This window comes from Podarcis muralis, chromosome 11 (assembly GCF_964188315.1).
Source record: "Podarcis muralis chromosome 11, rPodMur119.hap1.1, whole genome shotgun sequence".
Taxonomy (NCBI): Eukaryota; Metazoa; Chordata; class Lepidosauria; order Squamata; family Lacertidae; genus Podarcis; species Podarcis muralis.
The window spans coordinates 65,810,124-65,836,566 of record NC_135665.1 but is presented as its reverse complement, the minus strand read 5'-3'; the positions used below and the strand labels follow the sequence as shown (position 1 = coordinate 65,836,566).

Here is a 26,443-nt window from a genome sequence, read left to right as displayed (position 1 = left end):
TGAGACCTTAGAATTCTTATGACACCTGCAAACAGCCTTTGAGGACTTGTTCCATAGTTTAAGTGTAGAATGAAAGAAGTCCAGGCGGTTTTGGGAAGGTGCCTTCCATTCATAGCTGTCAACTTTCAGATTTGAAAATAAGGGATCAGCAGCCTCGAAAATAAGGGATCAGTAGCCTCACCTGTCCCAGGGACAGTGTATGGGATAGCTAACAATCTGGGATAGCAGCGGGAAGCGGTGCTGGAATAAGGGAATTTCCCTCAAAAAAAGGGAAGGTTGACAGCTATGCTCCCAATTCTGTGATTCTCTGCGGAGGCACAGGGCAGTGGCCTTGCAAGGCCAGCTGGGCGGAGGTTTCCTGGAGGGGGCGCTCCTTCAATTGGGGCTCTGCTTGGGGAAGACCTGAAGGATGCTGTCAGTGTTTCCTCGGATGCCATGGAGGGTCTGTGCCCCTGAGGGTTGCGACTGATGCAGATTCTCTGACCCCCAGTTCTGCCCCAGATGGGCTCGGCTGGGGGGCGGGGGGAGAGTTGCTTTCTTTTGGGGACAGCCCGCCCTCTGGTGGCTGCAGAGGGGAATGACTTGAGCACCCCACATGCAAAATGAACAGAGTCTGGCCCCCACCTCCATTTTATTGGGGAAGTATAGAATACACTTGAGCACTAATAAACAGTGATAACAACACAATATCTCTTCACACAGCCAGGTGTCCACAGGAAGAAAAATGTGAAGTTTCAACAACAGCATTATGTGGAAAACGCACGGTACATTTACAGCTCCATCTGGCAACTGGTGGGAGACTTAGCAAAATGATGATATTGCATTTGCAGAGTCTGTAATAAATGGTTAGGATAACCAAATGTCTAATGTTGCTTTTGGAAGCTGATCTGTTTGTCCATGATCATTGGCATAAAAGCTGGGTTTTTTTAAAAAAATATCCTCATATCACCCCCTCTAAAAGCTAATGTCCCTTTGCTGCCAACCTGCTGGCAGTCTTTCCAGGGGCAGCACACAGTGTTGCTCCCCTTGGCCTTTTAATATTTATTATTCTTATTTTCATTTTTATCCCACCTTATATTTTTAAGGTGGGAAAAAAATCCTCAAAGGGGTTTACAATTACAGTTGGCAGTAAAGCATCAAATAAACATTCCAAAGCGAAACATTGCAGCAGAAACACATATTCAAAGCAACATAACTAGCAGGAAACTAAAATATTATCTTAAAGATTTCATAAATAAAACATTACCAATGGAGGTCTATAGGATACACATTGAAAACAGCATAATTGGAAAGAGAATATTTTAAGTTGTTTCAGCATCCAGTCAAGCCAGCCTCCACCTCTTCTGCCCAGGTGGGGGTTGTTCCTGCAGGTAAGTAGATGCTCAGCTCACCTTGGAGGTCTAACAAGGACCGTGGGGCAGGTGCAGAGGACAAGCACCTCTCCTCCACCCCCACCTTCTGCTTGCACAAACTCTTTTGATATAATTTTTTATTAGATTTTGTGTTTTACAATTTAGAATATTCATTTAAACCACCTTAAAATATCAGTTCCACAGAATCCTTTCACAGAGTCTAAAACAAGGATGACCCACTCTCCTGTGATATCATATACGAGTTTGTACTACTGATGAAGTCCAAGACGTCAAAACAAGGCTAATATTCCGGAAATCCTTCTTTTAGACTCTGTGAAAGGATTCTGTGGAACTGCAACAACCTTTCATGTGGATTGTTGGACTCTATGAACAGACAGGTGGAACAGACACTTTCACATATATGGGCCTTATGCATAAACTGATTAGAGAATGAACTGATCCACTGGGTCTTCTACTTTTTTCGTTGAACTTTGAGTTACTTCTGTTGAAATCTACAATTCAGTACAATGAATAGTATATATTATTTTTTTCAAACGTGCAGCCGGTTACGTCTTGTATATTTATTGAATATGCTTGGATGACTCAGCTGGGCTCCAGGTGGGGTTAATCTCTGCTCAGGGAGTTCCCCGGGTTGCAGGTGGGCGTGGCCAGGGTTTAAAGCTCCCTCTGGAGGGGTGGGGGCATTGCAGGGGGGAAACCAGGGGGCAGAACTGGGGAAGGACCGGGGCCTGGAAGGTATATGCTGTCTGCTATGGGAGGCTAAGGGAGGAGGAGGTGGCGTTGGGTGTTGGGGGGGGGGGGGCTCAGCCACCTGGCTTGGTTGACGCTTGCAAAGGGTGATGGCTTGACTCTTCCTCTTCCTCCTCCAATTAGTTTGTCTCCAATTAGCAGGCAATTGAAATGAGCATTGTGTTTACTATTTGCACTGGTGCAAATTGGAAGCAAATCCCTCCATGATTATAACTGTAACCCCCAAGGGCTAAATCCATTTAAATTTTTGGACTTGAGGATGCCTTTGTTTGTTTTGTGCGCATGAGAAAGAGAGTTGGGGGAGAGGATTTAAAGGAGGGAGGGAGTCTTGGCTGGTCTCTTTTCTTTCTTTTGTAAATACATTTTTATTGGGGTTTTTAAACATATAATTCTCAACAATCATTTAACATAACTTCTTATCTTATACAATATTTTATAATATCCGTCAACAACCTCTGATGATTTTCCATTCTTTATCACTTATTCTGCATTTCTTAATTTCTCTGTTACTCTTAATTGTCATTAACTAATTCTCTTCACAGTCTTTCTTGCAATATTTTGAATAGTCCTCCTTTCAGTACTTCTTGCAGTCCTACTAGTGTAATCTGTTCATGGCTGGTCTCTCTTCACCTGACTCCCACCCCCAAGCTTGAGAGCAGTACATGTGAAAAGGATCTAGGAGTCTTGGTTGACCACAAACTTGACATGAGCCAACAGTGTGACGCGGCAGCTAAAAAAGCCAATGCAATTCTGGGCCTCATCAATAGGAGTATAGCATCTAGATCAAGGGAAGTAATAGTGCCACTGTATTCTGCTCTGGTCAGACCTCACCTGGAGTACTGTGTCCAGTTCTGGGCACCACAGTTCAAGAAGGACACTGACAAACTGGAACGTGTCCAGAGGAGGGCAACCAAAATGGTCAAAGGCCTGGAAACGATGCCTTATGAGGAACGGCTAAGGGAGCTGGGCATGTTTAGCCTGGAGAAGAGGAGGTTAAGGGGTGATATGATAGCCATGTTCAAATATATAAAAGGATGTCACATAGAGGAGGGAGAAAGGCTGTTTTCTGCTGCTCCAGAGAAGCGGACACGGAGCAATGGATCCAAACTACAAGAAAGAAGATTCCACCTAAACATTAGGAAGAACTTCCTGACAGTAAGAGCTGTTTGACAGTGGAATTTGCTGCCAAGGAGTGTGGTGGAGTCTCCTTCTTTGGAGGTCTTTAAGCAGAGGCTTGACAACCATATGTCAGGAGTGCTCTGATGGTGTTTCCTGCTTGGCAGGGGGTTGGACTCGAGGGCCCTTGTGGTCTCTTCCAACTCTAGGATTCTATGATTCTATGATTCTAAGTCTGGGCTCTTTAGGCAATACGTGCCTGCTCCATAATGGGCTTCTGAGCTCATTTATTCACTTGGCATTTATACCCCACTTTTCCTCCCAGGAGCTCAGGGTGGGCAGCCTCTTTCTCCTCCCCCCTCCCCATTTATCCTCAAAACAGTCCTGTGAGGGGGCTTAGGCTGAGGGGCGGCCACTGGCCCCCAAGGTCACCCAGTGAGTTTCATAGCCCAATGGGAAGTTGAGTTCGGGTCTCTCCGGGGTCTGAGTCGGACTCGCTGACCTTGACTCTGGGATGTTGTAGCTGCTTGAAAAGAAGCGTCTTGCTCTCTCTAAGTCTCCCAGCTCAGAAATATAGAGCTGGGAGAGACCTCAAGGGCTCACCGTGCAATGCAAGAATCGGAATTCTTTTCTGGTGGGGAATCTTAAAAATATGTTTTTGGGTGTAAGGAATTCAAATCTCCGGTTATTTTTGCAACCGGACAAGACTTAGTTTGATAAGTCTATGTTTGATAAAGAAACACACAAAATGCTTTCAGAAAAGCAAAGCATTTTAATTTTTTGAAAATGCCCGGCAATGCTTAATAATAATAATAAGTAATAAGAATGTTTATATAGAATATTACCACAGGAACCTGGCAATCATTTTTACTGATTTCTTTGCAATTTCACACCCATTTTACTTTCCAAGCAAACCTCAATTATGTTAATTTAACCAAACTACCTTTTGAATTCCCAAGTCATCTTAAAACTTTTCAGAGCCCCTCATTTTTGGAATTTGAAAGTTTAAAAATTCAGCATGCTGTGCAGCCTAGTAGGTTGGACAGAAAGGCCCATTGGCTCATTTTGCAGCCTCAGAAGTTGACCTTTGTTCTGCCACTGCTGCAAGGAAGTATTGCTCAGTGGGTGGGTGCTTATTTGAACGAGACCCCCCCCCAGTGTGCTGTGCCTCCGCGCAGGACAACCAGGGCAGGTGGCTCTTACGGCTGGTGATGCCAAAGGATGCCGCCAGGTGCAACCTTGGTCTTCCAGCTGTCTCTTGCTTCCTGAGTTTCCTGACAGTGCACCTGGGCCTTTAGCGGCTGCACAGGAGGCAGGAACTCAGCAGGCAAAGCTTCTCCGTCTTCGCATCTCCTAAATGCTGTGGAAAGCTGCACCTGTTGAATTCCTGGCTGTTAACACAGCCGCTGTAAAGGGTGCAGTGGGAACCAGGAGAGATAGCGGAAGAATGTGCCTGTGTTGAGGGGCGGCAGTCTGGTACAGCTGGGGTTCGGTGTCGTTGATAGAGGGAGGATTCTGGAAACAGAAGACTCATGGAATCCTAGAGCTGGAAGGGACCTAAAGGGGCATCTAGACCAACCCCCTGCAATGCAGGAATCACAGCGAAGATCTCCTTGGCAGCTTTGCTAGTGGGAAGCAATTTACTTCTGTGGTAGAGGCCCAACTTTGCATGGAGCTGATCCCACAGTCACCCTCAAACCATTTCCTTAACAGAGTGTGTGATGAAAGAAGTTTCCTTCTGATATTATAATATATATATATATATATATATATATATGCAGGTTTTGGTGTCCTCGGGTGTCTTCCCGTGTAAAAGTTGGGGTGTCTAGGCGACGTTTCGACGAGGTCTCACTCGTCAAAACGTCGCCTAGACACCCCAACTTTTACACTCGTCGAAACGTCGCCTAGACACCCCAACTTTTACACGGGAAGACACCCGAGGACACCAAAACCTGCATTCCTATACCCGTGAAAATCTACGAAAGCATATATATATATATATATATATATATATATATATATATATATGTATATGTATGTATGTATTTGGGGTGGAGGAGGGCATGGGGGAAGGTTGTTATCGGGCTAGTTGGGCAATGTGGCCTGACTCCCAAGCTTTGCTGTACACCATGTCTTTTTTGTGAGGCAGAGTGTGTGTGTGTCTCTGTGCTTTCTGTTAATGCGGGTGAGAATAGCTCTTGGAATTTGCAGGTTGAACCATACCTCTTGAAAGGGGCATCTCTAATAAAAGTTCTTCAATTATTGGACTGTCATCCTAGATTTTCAGAAACAGTTGTTCTCGCACCTCTAGGGTAGTGGCTGATTTGATGCTCCTTCATTCAGTTGCTCCCCTCACCTGACACACCTGATCCATTACTATCATTGGGCTAGTCCGGTGGAACTCTTTGCCACTGGAGATTCAGCAGGTACCTTCTGTGTCAACTTTGAAACACCTGCTGAAAACTTTTTAGTACCTTCAGAAAATAAAGAACACACCCTTCCACAATGGTTATTTTTTTTTATTTAAAAAAACCCTTTTTATATGGTTTTATTGCTGTAAACTGCAATTTTTCCAATGACGCAGCAGTATGTTAGCATTTTGTAAAACGCAGGTTCTCATTCAGTGCCTCACCCAAAGGTCCATGCCCATCTCTCACCCTGTCTTTGCTCCCTTCCCTCCCCTATATAGGAGTTGGCAGCTGCGGGCACAGAGAAGATGTGGAACCCCCCGCTCCGGATCCTGGTCTCGGGTTCAGAGCAGTCTGGGAAGTCCACCCTCATCGGCCACCTTCTCTACAAATGTGGGCATCTTGAAGCAGAAACTATGGAGACCCTCTGGAAACAGGTATCTCCTTCCTAATTATTAAGTTTGTGGCTTGCCTTTCTGCCAAATGATGCTCAAGGGGGCTCAAAGCAAGGAAAATACAAAGTATTTTCACATGCCACCCCTGTCTCCGAGTGGCGAGAGACCCCAGGAGCTGCAGGTGCTTCAGAATATCTGGATATCTATACAACCTTAGCGTAAGATGGAGGGGTTCATGGTCCCAACAGCCCCGGTAGATCTTGCTTCTCCATTAATCGCAGCTTTGGGTCCAGTGTAGAGCAAGCAGCTCACTGGGTCTCCTCCTTCAAGCCCTTGCCCAGCTTCCAGCTCACCTGGCAGCCAGGTGAGCAGGGTGGAGAAATGCCCCCTCCCCCAATCAGCCTGGAAGGTCCCATCACTGGTTGCTGTTCCTGTAACCTGCCTCATTCTTTTGGGATGCTGATGAGGACATTTCAGTAGCCAGCTAAGGTCATGGTCTTGCAAAGGAACTTGTCTGACTGGTTCTGAAATAAAAGCTTAGATTCTCCCTGGGTACGGGACCCCCAAGAACTGGAATGGACTCGGGGCATCATCCAGACTGAAACCCCTCCCCAAAACACCCAACAATACAGTGGTACCTCGGGTTAAGAACTTAATTCATTCCGGAGGTCCGTTCTGAACCTGAAACTGTTCTTAACCTGAAGCACCACTTTAGCTAATGGGGCCTCCCTCTGCTGCCGCGCCGCCGGAGCACAATTTCTGTTCTCATCCTGAAGCAAAGTTCTTAACCCGAGGTACTATTTCTGGCTTAGCGGTGTCTGTAACCTGAAGCGTATGTAACCTGAAGCGTCTGTAACCTGAGGTACCACTGTATTTTCCATTAAAAGGACATAAAATCAGTGTAAATGACATCATATAGGCAGTGCCAATAAAACATGTCAATGAATAAAGTGTTAACCTGGATACTGCTTGGCATACCTAACTGCTGTTAAACTGGGGTGGGGGTGGTGTCCACTGTATGCCCCCGCCTGCCTGGGATTTTCTGCCACCTCTGTCTCCTTTGCAGAAGGTGGAGCAAGGCAAGTCGTACAGGCAGTTGCTGGAGACCCTCCAGCAAGTTCAGAAAAGCGGTGAAACTCCCGGGAGGCGGAACTACAAGAGCCCCAAGTATGAGGTCACCATTGCAGACCCCCCAAGTCGTGTAGGGATGTACCGCAGCTGCTCCTTGCAAGACCAGGAAAAGGTGAGTCTCTGCTCCTCAGCAGCTAAGGGGGCAGGTGAGGTTTCATGCCAAAGGTTGTGTCCTGTGCATGCAATAAATGTGTTGGGCGGGAAGGGGCTGGGTGTCAAATTCTCCCTCCTCCTCACTCTCAGTTTTGCCCTGTTAAAGCTCAGCAGGAAGAAGAGGGGGGCATAAAACGAGAATTCCTTGGCTCTGCCAGCCGCTCCCTCTGGCACCACCTTCTGTCCACCTCCTTGTCTTCTGTCCTGCCAGTTCCAGTGGGTACCAGCCACCACTGTCTTGTCAAATCTTTGGGCTCTTCCTTGGCCTGGACCTTCTCAATCAGGGGCCGGCAACCTAAGGCCTGGGGGCCAGATCCGGCCCAATCGCCTTCTAAATCTGGCCCACGGATGGTCCAGGAATCAGCATGTTTTTACATGAGTAGAATGTGTGTTTTTCTTTAAAATGCATCTCTGGGGTATTTGTGGGGCTCTAGGTCAAGCCCACCCCCAGAAACATCATGCATACATTACAGAAAGGAGGGGTTGAGGGAGGAGTTGTGGTGGTAACCTGAGTGTCCTGTCACCTGGCTGGTTCCCTTCTCCTCCTCCCCATGAGTCATTTTCTGAAGACAAAAGGTAGTTGCAGTTTCCTGCCCCCTGAGGGAAGATCTGATCATTGTCCTTTGTTCCAGTCCATGCTGAATCCACTCCCATATGCAAGTTCTTTGTGATCTTGATTGTCTTCTGTCTAGGACCATCAGGGTTGGCATAGCAACTGGGCAGGGCTCCTGTGGATGTGCTGGGCTGGCCTGTATCAAACCTTCCCCATTTTGTAGTCCTTCCTTCATGGAGTAAAATAAAAGTGGAACAGTGCAAATCCGATGTATGGTTGATTTTCTATGAATTCATAACAGAAGTATGTAGTGTGTGAGTGTGTGTGAAGTTTGTACAAACTGAATGATTTGGGGGGGGGGGGTTCCTGCTACACCTGCGCGCTGCGCTAAACTGGCGCAGCGTAGTGCGGGGACTTTCTTCTGCGGTGCCGGAAATTGCGTCTGCGCAGATGCTGGAAATGGCGGGCGCACGTGTGATCCAGCCCACAGAGGGATCTCTGCTGGAGTGAACCGGCCCAGGCAAGGTAAACCTTGCGGACCCCTGTTCTAAATGAATCCCCCCCCTCACAACACCCTCTGATGCAGTAGGGTCATTCCCACAGGAGGCAATGACAGCAATTTAACATGAATTTTACTATCTAATGAGACCATTGATCCATAAAATGAAAGCAATAAACAATGTACTGCAGTCACACAATCAATCAATCAATCAGTAGCTGAACTGGGTTCCACACAATCAGAAAAACAAAACAAAAAGAACTGCAAAAATGCAAAATAGCAAAAACAGACGACCTCAGAGTAACACTCAAAATGGAAGCGTGGCACTCAAAACAGAGCATGTTCAGCTTCTGAAAAAAGTTCGCAAACTGGAACACTTACTTCCGAGTTTGCAGTGTTTGGGTTCCAAGTTGTTTAAGTACCAAGGCATTTGAGATGCAAAGTACCACTGTATGCGCTTGCATCCAAGGGGCTGTGGGGGCTTCATCCCCTACAATAAAGCCTCATGAAGGGAGGGGGCTCTCGTGCCTGAATCCTGCTTGCAGGTTTCCCATTGAGACCTTCTTGGCCGTTGTGAGTAGAGACTGCTGGGCTAGAGAGCCATCTTCTGATGTTCTTATGGAATACCCTTCCCTGGCAGAAAGTCAGGGCCAGGCGACTGAGAGTTTTGACGGCCTTTTCTTTCCTCCTCTCCCTCCCTCAGGTGGACTGCCTGCTGTTTGTGATCTCTGCAGAGAAGAGGGACTTTGAAAAGCGTTGGCACATGACCAAGAAGCAGATCCTGGTAGCCAGCAAGCAAGTGAAGCAGCTCGTGGTGTGTGTCAACAAGATGGACTCTTCCACGCCGGAGCCTTACAGCTGCAACCGCTACAACGACATCGTTGGGAAAGTGTGGGACTGGCTCTGGGCGTGGGACAGGGACCCCGGTAGGGTGCTCTTTTTCCCCATCTCAGCCCTCTATGGGGACAACCTGCAGGAGCCCAGCCTCAAGGTAGGCGACCCATCTCTCTGGGACTGAGGGTAGCAGATGCCGTAATGCAGCTGGGAGGAACACCCAGCTACCTAAATCAGGGCTTCAGATTCTGGTTCAGGCATCACTTGCAGGACCAAGAGGGATCAAGGTCCGTAGAGCCATTTTTAAGGGGTTATTTCCCATAGTGGTTCAGACAACCAGCTGACCCAGTCCTGCCAATCAGAAGCCGGGCCATGCTGGTCAGATAGAGGAAGTGGGGAGGTGGGTATCTCAGGTGGAAATTGCTAAGGGATTTCTCAATCTCCCTAACGGATGGACTTAATCAGTAATCCATGGACTCGACTTCTTCGTTAACCGGGCCGGCACTATAATGGGCCAAGGTGAGGCGGGTGCCTCAGTTTGCAGAATTGGAGGAGGGGCAGTTTTGGTTCAGCAGATGCAAGGTTGCTCCGGAAGTTGAACTGGGCAAGAATCTGAGAGCCGGGGGGTCTGTCTGGGTCTCTCCTTTGCAGATGACCTGGTTCTGCAGGTGGGAGATCCTCAGGGAGGGAGGAGGACTGGTCAAAGGCACCACTTTGCAGCAGTTCCTGGACGCCGTCTCCGCTTGCCATCTCAAACCGGACCTCCTGTGTACTCCTTTAGGTGGGTAGAACTCTTGAACTTGAGGGGTTTTTTGTCTTAACATTTATTGATAGATAAATTCAAAGATATACAGAAATGCATACCCATTACAAAGTCTCTTTTTATAACATGCTGAGATAAAACAGATACTTAATCTAGAAAAGAGCAAAGTCTGGAGGAAGAAAATGCAAGAAAAGGAGAAATCTAAAGAAGGAGCAAGCAAGAGAAAAGGAAAGAAAGAAAAAAACGGAAGAAAAATAGAGTAGAATAAAAGGACTCCCGGCTCACTGCAGCTACAGATGATATTCATTCTTTAAGCTCCACCCATTCTACCTTCTCTAAAGCAGTATTTTTTTTTCAATCTTCAAATCCAAATATTACAAGTTCATTTTCTCTTTCATGCAAAAAGTCCTTTTGGGAAGGCTGGAGGGACCAAGGAGCCACTGGGGTCAGATGGTTCTTCTTGACACAGGTGCAGAAGGAAGGATGCTGTGGGAGAAAAAGGACATGACGGTTGCCTGACAAAGATGCTTTAGCTGTGATTCCTGCATTTCCGGGGTTTGGACTTGATGGAGATGGATTGAGGATTAAGTCTGTAAATCAAAATTCAAGCATTCTATCCCATGTGTGTGGGGAAAATATGAAGGGCTTTTTAGCAGAGTAAACACACTTACGTGCTTTTGCAGCTTACTGGAAGCTAGGAATTAGGCAATTGCACCTTTTATCCCTGTTTATTTGTGTTCTGCTGATCTTTTCCCTCTCTGTCCCTGTTGCTAAGAATGAACCTTACGTTTTAGTAAAAACATAAATGTTTACTTACATTTTAATGCAGACAGCAAATATATCAAAGTAGTATGCAGGTAAAATAGTTTTTAGTTACAAAATACAAAACTAGTTTCCAAAATGGAGCCTGGTCTTTGAGCATGTCCTTAACAGATTGCACCAGACCAGGTGCAAGCTAACAATGAATTTTAACAGGGACGGATGTAAGGTCTTTCACATAGGCAGGAAGAACCAGATGCACAAATATACAATGGGGAAAACCTGATTTATTAGTAATAGATGTGAAAAGGATCTAGGTGTCTTAGTGGACTACAAGCTTAACATGAGTTCACAGTGTGATGCAGCAGCAGAAAAAGCTAATGCTATTCTAGGCTGCATCAACAGAAGTCTAGTTTCCTGATCAAGGGAAGTAATAGTATTCTGCCTTGGTCAGACCACACCTGGAGTCCTGTGCCCAATTCTGGGCACCACAATTTAAGAAGGATGTTGACAAGCTGGAAGGTGCGTAGAGGAGGGAGACCAAGATGGTCAAGGGTCTGGAAACCAAGTCTTATGAGGAACGGTTGAAGGAGCTGGGAAAGTTTAGCCTGCAAAAGAGGATATTGAGAGGAGGTATAAGAGCCATCTTCAAATATCTCAAGGGCTGTCACATGGAAGTTGGAACAAGTTTGTTTTCTCCTGTTCTGGAGGGTAGGATTCAAACCAATAGCTCCAAGTTGCAAGAAAGGAGATTCTGACTAAACATCAGGAAGAACTTTTTGACAGTATGAGCTATTTGACAGTGGAATGGTCTCCCTTGGGAGGTTGTGGATTCTCCTCCATTGGAGGTTTTTAAGTAGAGCTTGGATGGCCATCTGTCATGGATGCTTTAGCTGAGATTCCTGCCTTGCAGAGGGTTGGACTAGATGTCCCTTGGGGTCCCTTCCAACTCTACAATTCTATGATTACATCTCCTCACATTGCTTACTTGAAAGGAAGAGAGAGACTGGGGCAAGAAGGAAGGAGAAAAGATTGAGATCCTTTGCCCTACATCCTACCACAAGACGATATATCACCACATAGACTTGCCTTGCTTAGGAATGGAGGAACTCAAAGTGTCTTAACCCCTCCATATGCTTATTTAGCAAATATAATGTTCATTTTGACTGCAGATTATCCCACTCTGGGTACCTCCCAACTCTACAATTCTATGGTTCTGTGAATGTTTTGTAGAATGGACCGAGAAGGAAGAGAAGATTCTCCTGAGGACATGGAGGAGTCTCTCCTCCCAGGCACCAGACCACGTCCCCAGCCCTTCTATGATGTCCACGGCTCTCAGGCAGGCAGGAGTCTGGCGCTCTGCAGAGCAGTGTCGCAGCAAGGTGGATGCCCTCCTGAGGCGCTACATGGCCGACGTGCTCCGGGGAGGAATCGAGTGCTCCCCTTCCTACTGGGAACTGCATGACATCCTGGGATATGATGTCTCCACAGCGGCCTTTCAATTGCGGCGATTTAAGCAGGAACTGGTGCCAGCAGCAAATGCCCCCACTGCACCTGACCTGGGTTGGGCTGAGGATGTGTTTGTCCTTCTGGGGCCTTCTGGTCAAGGAGCACTTGCCATCCCAAAGGAGGGGGAGAAAGAAGAAGAGCTTGTCATCCCTGGGCCTTCTGGTCAAGAAGAACCTGTTGCTCCAGAGGAAGCACAACTTGTCCGTCCTGGGAATTTTGATCAAGGAGAGCCAGTTGTCCCAGAGGAGGGAGAGAGAGCAGAACTCATCCTTCCTGGGCCTTCTGGTCAAGAAGACCCTGTTGTCCCAGAGGAGGGAGAGGAAGCAGAACATGTCCATCCAGGGCCTTCTGGTCAAGGAGAGCCTTTTGTCCCAGAGGAGGGAGAGGAAGCAGAACATGTCCATCCAGGGCCTTCTGGTCAAGGAGAGCCTTTTGTCACAGAAGAGGGAGAGGAAGCAGAACATGTCCATCCAGGGCCTTCTGGTCAAGGTGAGCCAGTTGTCCCAGAGGATGGAGAGGAAGCAGAACTCATCCTTCCTGGGCCTTCTGGTCAAGAAGACCCTGTTGTCCCAGAGGATGGAGAGGAAGCAGAACATGTCCATCCAGGGCCTTCTGGTCAAGGTGAGCCTGTTGTCCCAGAAGAGGGAGAGGAAGCAGAACATGTCCATCCAGGGCCTTCTGGTCAAGGAGAGCCTTTTGTCCCAGAGGAGGGAGAGGAAGCAGAACATGTCCATCCAGGGCCTTCTGGTCAAGGAGAGCCTTTTGTCACAGAAGAGGGAGAGGAAGCAGAACATGTCCATCCAGGGCCTTCTGGTCAAGGAGAGCCAGTTGTCCCAGAGGATGGAGAGGAAGCAGAACATGTCCATCCAGGGCCTTCTGGTCAAGGAGAGCCAGTTGTCCCAGAGGATGGAGAGGAAGCAGAACATGTCCATCCAGGGCCTTCTGGTCAAGGTGAGCCTGTTGTCCCAGAAGAGGGAGAGGAAGCAGAACATGTCTGTCCTGGGCCATCTGGTCAAGGTGAGCTATTGTCCCAGAGGTGGCACAACATCTTGTCTATGCAGGTATCCTTTCTCAAGAACAGGTTGCCAACTTGGTCCACCTGTTCTCTCAAGGAAAGCCTGCCACCCTCCCGGAAGAGGGAGGAGCTCTCCCTGGGTCTTCTGGACAAGGTGAGCCCATCATTCTAGCAGAGGAAGTAGGGGAGCTTGTCATCCCAGGACCACCTGGCAGCTGAAATGTTTGGAATGGGGAGTGGGCGGGCTCTTCTAAAGGAGGAGCTAGTCAGAAGGACCCCTGCCTCCTTGGAGACCAGGCCTTGGAGAGCCTGAGGGACTTCAGGCAATTTCCCTCGTCACCCATGACCACTGACCACGCTGGCTGGAACTGAAAGAGTTGGGATTCCCACAATATCTGGAGGGCTGCAGATGTTCTCCACCCCTGGTCTAGATGTTCAAAACTTGGAGGTTGGGACAGGGTGACCTTAGGGCTGGAGGCACCAGGGAGCATCAAGCATGTAGGACCAGTTGTGATGGTGCAGGGGTCGGGGGGTTGGTTGAAACCTGTGGGTGCACAGCTGACTTACGGAGTCACTTGCCTTGTCAGAAGCTGCTAACCCCCTCCCTCTCTCTCTTTCTCAGGACAGGACTCTTACTCAGAGACCAAAAGCACCCCTGAGCGAAGAGCCCTTGATACCCCTGACTCTGCAGAACCACCTCTGTGCCCTAGGCCCCCCAAAAACCCCAGAAGTCACTTCCCCTCTGGGCGCTCTGGATACAAATTGTGTCCTGGTCCTTCAAGAACCACCAGATATGAGCTGCCTCCTCGATTTTTAAGGATATTCAAACCTAACCCCCACCCTGGAAGCTCGACCAGCAGTTCTGGACAAGATCCGTGCCCTGGGACCTCCGGGAACTCGAGACCTGACTCCCACCCTGGACCCTCGACCAGCAGTTCTGGACAAGATCCGTGCCCTGGGACCTCCGGGAACTCGAGACCTGACTCCCACCCTGGACCCTCGACCAGCAGTTCTGGACAAGATCCATACCCTGGGACCTCCGGGAACTCGAGACCTGACTCCCACCCTGGACTCTCGACCAGCAGTTCTGGACAAGATCCGTGCCCTGGGACCTCCGGGAACTCGAGTCCTGACTCCCACCCTGGACTCTCGACCAGCAGTTCTGGACAAGATCCGTGCCCTGGGACCTCTGGGAACTCGAGACCTGACTCCCACCCTGGATCCTCGACCAGCAGTTCTGGACAAGATCCGTGCCCTGGGACCTCCGGGAACTCGAGACCTGACTCCCACCCTGGACCCTCGACCAGCAGTTCTGGACAAGATCCTTGCCCTGGGACCTCCGGGAACTCGAGACCTGACTCTCACCCTGGACCCTCGACCAGCAGTTCTGGACAAGATCCGTGCCCTGGGACCTCTGGGAACTCCACACATGACCCCCACCCTGGACCCTTGACCAGCAGTTCTGGACAAGATCTGTGCCCTGGGACCTCCAGGAACTCGAGACCTGACCCCCACCCTGGACCCTCGACCAGCAGTTCTGGACAAGATCTGTGCCCTGGGACCTCGAGGAACTCCACACCTGACCCCCACCCTGGACCCTTGACCAGCAGCTCCAGACTTGACCTGTACCCCAGACCCTCAAGAAGCTCCAGACACAATCTACCGGGTGCTGGGCCGGAGAGGAGGCCAAGTTCTGCAATCCCTCTCAGTTCCCCAGCGTCTAGGAGCGACACAAGAGTTTCACTAGAGGAAAAGGAGCTTGTGTTGATGGAGGAAGACACTCGCAGCCCTGGTGTTCCAAGGGGTTCCTGGGGGAACCTAATTGGCCCCCCGCTCTTGCTGTGCCCCACCCATGGGCTCCCAGTGCTGTTTCCTTCCCCATACCCCTTCCCATACCCCCTTCCTCCAGCCCCGTTGCAGCAGGGGCCACGCTTCCCCGGGCCAGATCCTGTGTACCAGCTGCCGCTGCTTGGTGAGGCTTCCTGGGCCCCTGTCTCCAACGCCATGTCTCCCCATTCGCAGTCCCCTCCTGCCTCCTGGGACCCCCTCATGCAGCAGGCTCCGTCTCCCCCTTCCTCCACTCCCTTCCAGCAGCCCCCTGCCCAAGCCGTGCCGTTCATCTCACAGCCTTTCGTGCCTCTGGATTCCTTCCATGCTCCGCCGGGGCCCCAAGGGCACTTCCCACCCCCACCCTATGTGCCAGCCCCCCAGGCCTTTCCAAACCCGTGGCCCCAGACCCCATACCATGCCCAGGACTTTCCCTGGGCCCAGGCCAGGTCAGGGCCATTGCCACTCCACTCCCTCCCAGGGCAGGGCTCTCCTGCATCTCCCCTGAGCATCAGAGTCGTCCTCCAGCCGGCTTCCGGGCCACGGAGGTTTCCTTCCGCAATGGAAGCCTCTGCCACAGCCATCTGAGCCAGAGAGCTTCCTGCCCCCGCCTCTCAAAGCACCCCACTTGCGTCCTCGCCCACCCTCCCTGGCAGGGCCTGATCCTGACTCGTTGAGGCACCGTCCTCTGCTGCTTCTCTGGCTCCGAAGCCCACGTCCCAACCTGGGAGCCCCTTGTTGTCGCCCCCCCGGCCCAGCCGCAGACCCCTCGTCAGCCTCCACCCCTTAGCACTGGCCCTCTGCCTCCTTTAAAATCCTGCGTGGCCCCCGGTGGGGCTGGGGATCAGGTTATCAGGCTTCCTCCTCCTCCTTCCTTGCCCTCCGGCTCCCCACCCCAGCTTCCAGGACCTCCATCCCAACCTGGGAGCCCTGGGTCCCCGACCTCCCGGCATCCCCCTAGACTTTTGAAAGCGCTCCCTCCCCTGGCCCCAATCTTACCTCCTTTGTCACCCTTCCCACTGCCATCTGTTCCTGGTGCTCCAGACTCCCTGGGCAGCAGGCCCCCACCTCTAGCTGTCACCCCCCACCCCCAAGGTGCCCCCAGGCCGGCCACTGCGTCTCTGCAGCAGAGTCTGGTGCCCATGTCCCCACCAGGTCACTCTCCACTGTCCCCACTGAAGCCACGGAGCCCTTTCCCCACCTCCCCTTCCTCTCCTCTCTAAGCACAGATATTTTTTTGGTGGGGGGGGGCAGCCCAGGCCAGGGAGGCAGCAGAGCCTTTCCCTCCTTTCCTAGCCCTCTAAGGAGCCCTGAGCAGGCTCCCATCTCCCCTTCACTCCCATCTCCCGCTCACTGCCTGGGCCTCTTGAGCAAAGGTCTCCCGGCCTCCTTGTCCTTTAGCTGCCTCTTGGTGGGAGCCCTTTGGCCTTTCCCCACTGCTGGGCCATCCTGGGAGCTTATGGGGCAGGAGTCAGACCCCTTGGTGGTTCCCTCTCAGCCCATGACCTGGATGGGTCCATGGGAGGTGATGGGATGTTTTAACCTTTCAGCATGATCCAAGCCTCTTCCAGGCGATGTTCTTGCTTTTTAACCATTTGCAACAATAAATGACCCTTTTTTATTGTAATCATGCTTCTTGGAATCCTTTCCTCCCTCCAGGTAGCTCTGGGGAAACATCCTGAGCCATGAGAGAGTCATGTTAAATGCCGATTTCCGAGAGGCGAGAGACCTCAGGGGTTCCAGGCACATGCCCAGGTTGGGTTTTCTTGCAATAAAGGTCAACGGAGACGGGGGTGTCTTCAGGATACATGGTTTTTGTTGGGATGTGAATAGATGCGAGGAGAGAATATATTTATTAGATATCATCCATCCTTCTTCACCTTTGTGAGTTCAGCAGAGTTGCATCCCTTTGCAGCTTAAAAGGGAAGCTTAGATAGGCTACTTTTAGCCTTTTAGTTTAAGTAATCCAGGATTCTCCTGATATTCCCCCCTTTTCAACAATATTCGCACAAACAGTCTTGTAAAAGGTAAAAAGAACATTTGCTCACTTGGAATACTTGCTGAAGAGCAACAAATTCAGCATCTTTGCTCAGGCAGGCTTCAAATGGTAGTTCGGTTACAAAGGCACACCTAAGTCTAGCTTAAAATGTAGGCAGAGCACGGAGCTCAGACTTGGCAGATGTTCTCACGTTGCTGGCAGCATGGAAAGAGAGTGAGAGTGTGTGTGCCCAGGAAGGTAGGAGAAGATCTACAGCTATGCCCTCTGCCTGTCAGGGCACAGTGGGAGTCTCTCTCACATAGTTCCCTCTTGCAAACTTGCAGGAAAACTGTGTGTGCTTCTACTCCTATCAGGTGCCTGTCTAGCAAACCACGAATGGTTGGTTTGACTGCATTTTAAATATTGCACAGTTTTATTTACACATGTATACAACCTGAGCATAAGAGGAAGGAGCTCACAGGATCGACACCCCAGCAGATCTTAGTCAAAGCTTTGGATCCAGCACAGAGCAAGCAGGTCTGCAGGTCTCCAGCTTCCACCTCTCCCACTTTTGCTTTTGTTCTCCTATCTAGCAACTGCAGAGTGGAGGGGAAGACCTGCCCATTCATTCTGAACCTTTTGGATTATGCTGGTTGCAGTGCTTAACTAGTCAGCCACAACATTTGTTAAAACTGTTGGGATACTGCCAGGGAGACGGGGGCAGCAGGCAGGCCCCCAGCTGGCTCCAGCCACCGGCCGGCAGCCGGACGATCCCCGGTCTCCCTTGGAACAGCATCAATCAGCGACACGAGCCTCAGATACGTTTAGAGACCTGTGCATGTTCTGTCAGCAGAGTGAATAAATCTCACAGCAGAAGAGGCGGACAGAGCCATGTGTAAACAGTATTTTACAGCATTTTATTCAGCAGCAGGAAGAAAGGAAAAACATGTCTGCTTCCCTTCATCTCCAGCAAAAACAGCTAAAAGCAAAAACAAAATACAAACAGAAGTTCCCAGCATACTGTGCTGGAAGTAAACAGGCATGTGACACACAGCAGTCATGCCTGTGCCCTTTTAAGGTGGAATGGAACTACATTCTAACAAAAACTACATTTTTGTTCCTCCCTGCCTCCAATAAGTTACATGATTCATACTTTCCCCAATAAGCCTGCAAGGTAGGTTAGAGAGTGTCTGACTAGCCCAGGTTCATCTAGTGAGTGGAAATCCAAATTCCTGCATTTTTGTGCGTGACAATGCCTTCTGCATGTGGCCACTAGATGGTACTTTACCACCACTAGATGGTGGCCTTTTACGTAAAGTGCTGCAAATTATGGCACCAGCCTAAGGGAACAAAATAATCATGTTGCTTAGAGGAAATGAACAAAAAGTGCCCCTAGGTGCTTTGCAGGGAGGAAAATAAGCAGGACTTTAGCTGAAGGCTCTGTTTATTAAGAGAGAGAATGAGAGGGAGAGGAGGGGGTGGGGAGATTGGGGTGGGGAAGAGACCACATATTAGCTGAGAGGCAAGGCGTTTGAAACAAAATCGGCTGCATGCAGGAAAGAGACGTCAAATAGAACATCTGGAGAGGCACTTGCAAGAGAGTTCTGGGAAGGAAATTCTCCTGGGGGGTTCAGGAACGGAGGCTCACACCAAATTGCCAATTGGTCAGACTTTATTCAGCAGTGCATTATGGGAGAAAGTCCGAGGAATTGGATAGGGCATTTCCATTAGGACACAGACTGTATAGACAAAGTATCCATTCTCCCAGCTGCTCCTTTTACCCAACCATCTTCTGCCACCCCTCTCCTTGCATCTTATCCGGAGTTGCCTTTTCAGCCGGAGTTGCCTTTTCAGCTGTCAGCTGCCAGGCTCCTCTGGATCTTGAGCTGGTTCTTACAAGTCTGGAGATCCAGAGGTTGCATTCTGGAGCAGGTGACATTGGCCTCACTTTACAACGGACCTAAGAAAAATCCCACCGCAGGCTGGCTTCTCCCCCCACCAGATGTTGCAAGCACCCATCAGGTCAGGCCAGGTCAGCTGGAATAAGATTGGTAGGTCAAAACATCTGGAGGAGACCCAGCTGGGAGAAGTCCGTACTAAGTGGTTTTTTTTGCAGTGGGGCAGAAGAGGCCATGCAGACGGGAGAGGAGAGCCAAAGGAGGGGAGGCTGAGTCCCCAGAGGATGCTGCCTTCTAGCCCAGGACTGTCAACACTGGCTGGCAGCCATGGCTCTCCAGCACTGCAGGCAAGGCGTCTCTTCCTGCCTCTGTCTGGCGAGGCTGAGAACTGAACCTGGGACATCAGTCATGGATGCTTTAGCGGAGGTTCCTCATTGCAGGGGGTTGGACTGGATGTCCCTCAGGGTCCCTCCTGTAATAAACAAAATCTGCCCTTAGTCCCTTATGGGGGACACAAGAGCCCTTATAGAGTCCTTTGTAGGTTCTCCATCGGTTGGAGAAAATAACAGAGGCCAAGCAGAGAATACTGAGAAGCAAAGCAGCTAGTAAGCCTGATCTTTATTGAACTGTTGCAACAGGGTGCTCCCCTCACACGCAGGAAAGGAAGAGGACCCAGAACAAAGGTGTGCCTCCCCTTATAAAGGTAAAGGTACCCCTGCCCGTACGGGCCAGTCGTGTCCGACTCTAGGGTTGTGCGCCCATCTCACTTAAGAGGCCGGGGGCCAGCGCTGATCAGAGACACTTCCGGGTCACGTGGCTAGCATGACGAAGCTGCTCTGGGGAACCAGCACCAGCGCAGCACACGGAAACGCCATTTACCTTCCCGCTAGAGCGGTACCTATTTATCTACTTGCACTTAAGGGTGCTTTCGAACTGCTAGATGGGCAGGAGCTGGGACCGAAAGACGGGAGCTCACCCTGCCACGGGGATTCGAACCGCTGACCATACGATCAGCAAGTCCTAGGCACTGAGGTTTTACCCACAGCGCCACCCGCATCCTTGCCTCCCCTTATATAGACATTTTAAATTGCCTTCCCTGGAGCTCAAGACCACCCCACCATACTTCATACATACATCACAGAAGGGGTGTAACCCAAGACCACCCCCCACAAACATCATACCTACATCACAGAAAAGGTGGTCTACAACAGAAATTTGAATGTTGTTTTTCCTGCCTGCCAGGTTATCTGATAATGCCTTATCTGATTGCCTTTCCTGGTAGTCTGGCCATTCCTTTGAAATGATGATTACTAAATTCCTGAGACAATGGGAAGGTTCCCCCACCCCCTCTCTCCTTGCAGAGAAAACATTTGGTCAGTTTGGGAGTCAAAATGGTTTCAGGGCGGTCTTCCTGTGCTGTTCCAGACGTGTGGTCCACATATCTATGTGCGTGCCTGGTTGGTACATATATGAACATTTATTATATATATAAGACCTTTTTTATTTCACTCCCAACCCTACAGTTCCATGATTCTGCATGCAGAGCAGGTGCTCCCTGCTCTGAGAGGGCAGAGGCGCTTGTTAGATGAATGGGAGGCCTGCGGTGGAGAACAGAGACAAAGCAAGAATAAAGCTCAGGAGTGTTTAAATTCATTAGCATGAAACAATAGCGGGAAAGGTGAGCGGAAGTACGGAGGTGTAACCAGATTAATGCACGGAGAATTAAGTGAGAAGATGAGAAGCGATAATCGGTGGGAGCTGAGCAAGCGGAATACGATTAAGCAGCATATTACCATAGTCAACAAGAGAGAGTGATTGTGTAGGACTAGGTAACAAAGGAGACGTTTCAGAAACATGGCACACAGGATGGTGCGGGGAGGAGAGAGGCATGATGCTCTTGCAGCAAAAATGACAAAAAGAGGCTCATTGCGCCTTTAAAACCAGCAAATGCATCATGGCATAAGTTGGGGTGAAGTGGGATTACAGGTGTGTGTGGGGACGCGCTAAGAGGCGAGGGGGGCAGGGGGCACTGGAGGTGTCCATGACTATCGGACTGAAAAGCCGGCATCACTGGGTTGAGTTCATCAGTTTTGTTAAATTAATTAGACTGAACGGTTTTAATTGGATTTTGAATCAATATGCAATTAATTGTTACTGCTTTGGGTTTTATTGCCTTATTATCTTGCTCAGTGGGTCATGCAAACTGCTCTTCTGAATAATGCTTTTTAATAGGGTACGGTGCAAAGCACGGGGGATGAATCTGTAGACCCATGGGGAGGGGCCCCTGGAAAAGTTTGGGGACCACTGACCCAGAGGCTGTTTCATCACACCCCCACAGGCCACAAAAGTGCGTGCTGCAATAAGTGAGTTATTCCTGAAGGTGCCACAAGACATTTCCTCCTCCTCACACTGTACGTAACGTTATAGGCACGATATTGCTCTGAAATCAGGCAAATGTTGACATGGGGAGCCTTCGCCACTTGTGAGCTTTCATCCCAGTCACCAAAGGCAGAGGGGAGACCTCTGCCACTATCCAAAAGGAGAAAGAGGTCCACGTCTCAACCAATAGCCCCTTTGGCAGGTCAGTTCTCCCAAACCTAATCCCTGGTGTTTTACATTCCTCTGGAAAAACCACTTTCTGAATTGCAAAGCCATGCATTCAGGCTAGAATGTGCTCAGTACTGCTTCTGCCGGATGTTAATTTTTACGTTCCTTCTCCAGACATCTGCTGCGAAGTCTCTTTCTGGCTGGGGGAGCTGCCCTATATTATCCTGCCTCTCTGAAGTGCCTTCTCACGAAGGCCGCTGTTGAAATATTGACGCATCTTCTGCAGCGCTTGAGAGTCCCTGGCGGGCCGTGATGGACAAGGCTGCCTTCCTGGTGCCCTCAATGGTCGTGCTTCAAACCAGAAGTTCCCTTTCAGTCCTGAGTAGTGCTTTCCCCCCTTGTGTATGCATACCCTGAAACATTTTGTGAATCTAAGTTTGGCCTCATTGAGGGTGGTATTTCAATACGAGTAGGAAAATGAGAGCACCCCTAAACATTTTCTTTTAGGAAAAAAGCACTGGTCCTGAGCACGTGACATGGGATGTCAGGGAAGAAATCTGGTTTCCCGGTGGAAGAAGGGGAGCCGACCGAGCTGTTTCTAGCTCTGGCTGTGCCTGAATGCTACGTAGCCAGGCGGAAACACCAGATGAGGGTGGCTCCCAAGGGCCACATAAAGATGGCTAGAGGGCCTCATTTGAAGTTCTCAGCTTTCCCATGCCTGCTTTGGGTGCTCTCCATCCTTGCAGCAGGAGGTGTTGTGGGCCAGGTCCCAGGGCCGGTCCTGCTGTTAGGCAGCAGCCTCAGGTGGCAGATGCTAAGAGATGGTGTGTGTGTGTGCGCGCGCTTGCAGCCTGTCCTGCACCCCCAGCCAGCCACCCATGTCCCATCACCCACCTTGAAGTAATATTCAACTTGGCCACTTCCAGAACTATCCCCAGCTCTGTCTGCTGGCAGAGAGGAGAGTGTCAGGTTCTTTGTGGCCACAGGCTGGCGTTGCACATGCATGTTCCTCACCATAGGATGACAGCGAAGACATGAATGTGTGAATGAATCATGACAATGCCACCACCTCAGACAGAGCTTCCTCGGCGCCCATCATCACCTCAGACGCAAGGAGGCTGCCCCGTGGGGGCCAGTTCACACATTCGGCTGTGAGTCATCAAGCGATGAGCAATGGCGTGGGACGCGCATTGATGCGGTGGTGCAGAGCTGCCTTCAGAGGATGCTGGTCAGGAGCTGGCAAAAAGCTTTGGAGTGAGTCTGAAGATGGGACTCTTTGTGGAAGATCCTCGAGGGTTGGGGGGGAATCACATCAGTCTGGAGTGGGATGCATATTCTGCTCCCATGGGCAGAGGTCACAATTGTACTGTGTGTCTGTCCATGTCTCAATGTCAGAGTTGCCTAGCACTAGGTGTAAGGATTGCATGTGAGAATCACAGACCTGCATGCAAGGCACACACACTTCAGAACAATGGTTATCTATCTCATCCAAATATCTGTGTCCAAAATGTTAGCTTTCAAGTTTACCCTCCAATGCTAAGTTTCTAGGCCTCATGGCAAGGAGATGAGACTGAAAAGATATTGGGCCATGCCAAGTGAAATCCCAGAAGCTGGAGGAGGGAGGGAGGGAGAGGATTTTTGGTGGTGGGCCAAAGCTTTGGATGGCTCCTTCCCCACCCAACCCCACCAGAATAAATTGTGCAAAAACCCTCAGGCTTAATGGTTCAACCCCCAGAATAACACTGCGAAAATCAGGAAAAACTATGCAAAAACCAAACGTGCTCAATGTACATCATTTATTCAGATCACAGAATTTGGGTTTCCTTGGTACAGAACTGAGCAGGAGCAGTGGGAGGGCAAAGGAAGAGAGAGGAGTCTAGACTTCCTGCAGTCCTGCTCATGGGTTTACTCATCTTTGCAGAGTCCTCTGAAAAAGGCCCCCTAAAGATTATTGAACGAGTTTAAGAAACAAGTTCTGTGCAACTTGAGAGCTGTACATCTGCACTGCACTGCTGGTCCTTTGGCTTTGACCAATATGGCTACCTCTCTGGGATGCATTATGTGCAACATGGCCGATTCCTATCCTAAGGTGAGGCCATCCCCTCCAGTTGGCCTGGCCTGCTCTGGCACGGGGAGGCTCTGCTGGGCAACCGTGGCAAAGTCCGAGTTGCCCCCTTCTGTTCTGTCAAGTGAAGAGGGCCTTCCTCTGCAGCCACTCTCTGTGGGAGACCCTCTCTCCCAATATTGGAACCCAACGGGGGCTCTCCATTCAACAAAACTGGAGGGCGTTGGATTCAGACAAGCAAGACTTCTTCACACAACACAAAAGTTAAACCATGGATTTGGCTACCACAAGATGCAGCAATGGCCACCCACTTGGGTGGCCTTGAAAGCAGGTTGAGCAAGTGAATGGAGGATAAGGCAATTGATGGCCACCAGTCCTGATAGTTCCCCATCCTGTATAGAGATCACCTCCAGGATTAGAAGCCATCAGCCTCTCTCCCTTCCGCTGGGCTTCCTGTAATGGGCATCTGGTTGGTCGCTATGGGAGGACGATGTGGGACTAGATGGGGCCCCTTTGGCTTGATCCAGCTGCAGTCAGCCGCTCTTCTGAAGATGGAAGGGAGAGAGGCAGACACCTTGAGGGGTTTCATGCCCCTGGCCATGTCTGGGTGCTGGGGGGATTCAGGTGAGTTGGCCTGGGACAGCAGGAACGAGAGAGGGGCATCACCAAAATACAGGGCAGATGCTCATTGCAAAAGGATGGGGAATCCTGACCACTGTGTGTGTTGGATAAGGAGGGTTCTCTCAGTGGGTGCAGCTGCTTTGGCAGAGGGTGAAAGAGGGTGGGATGGGGGCCAAGGCTGACCATCTGTCTTGCTTTCCCCAAGGTACGTCACATTTTTCCAAGTGGGTGGGGAGACTGGGTTGGCTTAAAGCCCTTGCAAGACCGCTCCCTAGAGGGGGGAGGCCTCCCCCAGGCTCCTTCCTGGCGCTATTCAGCCATTGCACTTCCATTGTAACCTACAAGCCATGTTGTGTTCTTGCTGCACCTCTCTGCCCATGCTAGTAAGCCTGACTTGGCTGCTGTGTGAAGGGGTGGGGAAGGGCCAGGTCACCTGACCAGCCACTGAAGCTCAGTGCACATTGGCTCTCACTTGGCAGGGATTCAGCAGGACCCTTCTTCTGGTCTTGCATGGCCCAGGATTGAGGCAGAGTTAAATAGGAACAGCCAACAGTGAGTCAACAATGACAGCTAATGCTGTTCTAGGCTGTATCTACAGAAGTCTAGTGTCCAGGTCAAGAGAAGTAATAGTACCACTTTATTCTGCCTTGATCAGGCCACACCTGGAGTCCTGTGTCCATCTCTGGGCACCACAATTTAAGAAGGATGTTGACAAGCTGGAAGGTGTGTAGAGCAGGGCAACCAGGGTGATTAAGGGGCTGGAAACCAAGCCTGATGAGGAATGGTTGAAGGAGCTGGATATGTTTAGCCTGGAAAAGAGGAGACTGAGAGGAAACAGGATAGTCATCTTCAGATATCTCAAGAGCTGTCACATGGAGCAAGCTTGTTTTCTCCTGGTCTGGAGGGGAGGACCACAACGGATGGAATCAAGAGACAGGAAAGGAGATTCTGACTAAACATCAGGAAGAACTCCTTGACAGTGGAGTGGGCTTCCTCAGGAGATGATGGAAGCTCCTTCATTGGAGGTAAAAGCAGAGGACAGGGCAGGATCGTCTCTTGTAAGGTTTCCCCAGAGGCCACTAGCTGCTCTAAGTTAACGGAGTACAAGAGCAGAAAATACATGGAGGCTCCACCTGCCTTCTGTTCTTACTTACAACCCCTCTGGGGAGCAGGCGCAACCTGCCAGCTTCCTCCCTCTTCATCTCAGAGTTGCCCCTGTAGAACTGGAACCAGCCACCTCTGGTGCCACCTGCTGTTGGTCTGCATCCTGCCCTACCAGGCCCAATGGGCATTGCCGCTAGATGGACCCTCAGCCTGATGGACCCATATCCCAGGTAGTTCATGTAGTCTTCACTCTGTTCTCCAAGCTGAGCTATCGGGAGCTTCCTTGGGGTAGAAATCACTCAAAAAAGGACAGGGGAAGCATGCTCAGCCTTGGCCAGAAGGTAGCTTCTCCCTGTTCTGCTGAAGTCCTCTTCCTGGGGTCATCTCCTACAGATGCAGAAATAGGTCTCTCTGGTCCTATGGGGCCAGGATCCACCGCAGTGGCTGTAAATATGACAATTTGGCGGGGTGGTGGTGGACAAAGAGTGGAGATTTGGGTCTGGCAAATGACTCTATTTTGTGGTGATGAGCCTGTGCTCTGTCTAGCTAGCACTTCCATTTGCAGTTTGCAAAGGAGGTGAAATTGCAAGATCCTGCAGGCAGCCCATGAGCTCGGCACTCTCTCAGCTACGCAAGGGCCAAGTTGTCAGTTCCAGTTTCTCTCACTTTCTCGTTTTCCCAATCTTCAGTTCGGTTCGACACATTTCAAGAGCAGTTTGAGAATTGTTGACTTTCAGACGTCCTCATGAAATTTCATCAGCATCAGCCTGCCTGCGCATATTACATGGCTGGAGAACCGCATGGCAAAAATTCAGAGAAGAGTGAATTTGGAGGAACAGCTGTCTTTTGATTCCTCATATTGTCTAGGAAAGCCAGGCAAGTTCAACTTTAAACGGGAACTGAAGAGATTTCCTTCCTCCCTATCGAAAAACGAGTGTGTCCTCTGCCTGTAGCTGGTTCCTCCCCTCCCCGTGCAATAGCTAACAAAAAACTAGAATGCAACAGGGGGCTTTGTGGGGGGTTGGTTTGGATGACCCTTGGGGATCCCAAGCCCACAATTCTATGATTCTGTGATTTCTTGACCAGGAGCCCAATGCTGAGGCTTTCATTTTGTCAGTGGCCATTCAGGAAGGTGCTGAGATGAG

General features: G+C 50.1%; 2 protein-coding genes across 2 annotated transcripts in view; one reads left to right on the top strand and one right to left on the bottom strand.

The window, feature by feature from the left end:
• Positions 1–5,940: 5,940 nt before the first annotated feature.
• On the top strand, positions 5,941–16,682 carry LOC144329245 (uncharacterized). Its single transcript, XM_077936583.1, has 5 exons — positions 5,941–6,084; positions 7,109–7,285; positions 9,082–9,369; positions 9,864–9,993; positions 13,881–16,682. Exons 1-5 carry the CDS (start codon positions 5,956–5,958, stop codon positions 15,671–15,673), a joined length of 2,517 nt encoding a protein of 838 aa, XP_077792709.1. The 5' UTR covers positions 5,941–5,955; the 3' UTR covers positions 15,674–16,682.
• Positions 16,683–23,290: 6,608 nt separating this feature from the next.
• Positions 23,291–26,443, bottom strand: part of PHF24 (PHD finger protein 24) — a 35,982-nt gene continuing 32,829 nt past the window's right edge. Inside the window, exon 8 of the mRNA XM_077936581.1 lies at positions 23,291–26,443. This exon is cut by the window's right edge and continues 599 nt beyond it. The gene's annotated coding sequence lies outside the window, so the exon portion shown is untranslated.

Bases quoted from the DNA above. Each gene is read 5' to 3' on its own strand.
- LOC144329245 (XM_077936583.1), top strand. From the start codon at position 5,956: ATGTGGAACCCCCCGCTCCGGATCCTGGTCTCGGGTTCAGAGCAGTCT. The intron at 6,085-7,108 runs GTATCTCCTTCC...TCTCCTTTGCAG, and splicing joins TGGAGACCCTCTGGAAACAG to AAGGTGGAGCAAGGCAAGTC. The intron at 9,994-13,880 runs GTGGGTAGAACT...TCTCTTTCTCAG, and splicing joins CCTCCTGTGTACTCCTTTAG to GACAGGACTCTTACTCAGAG.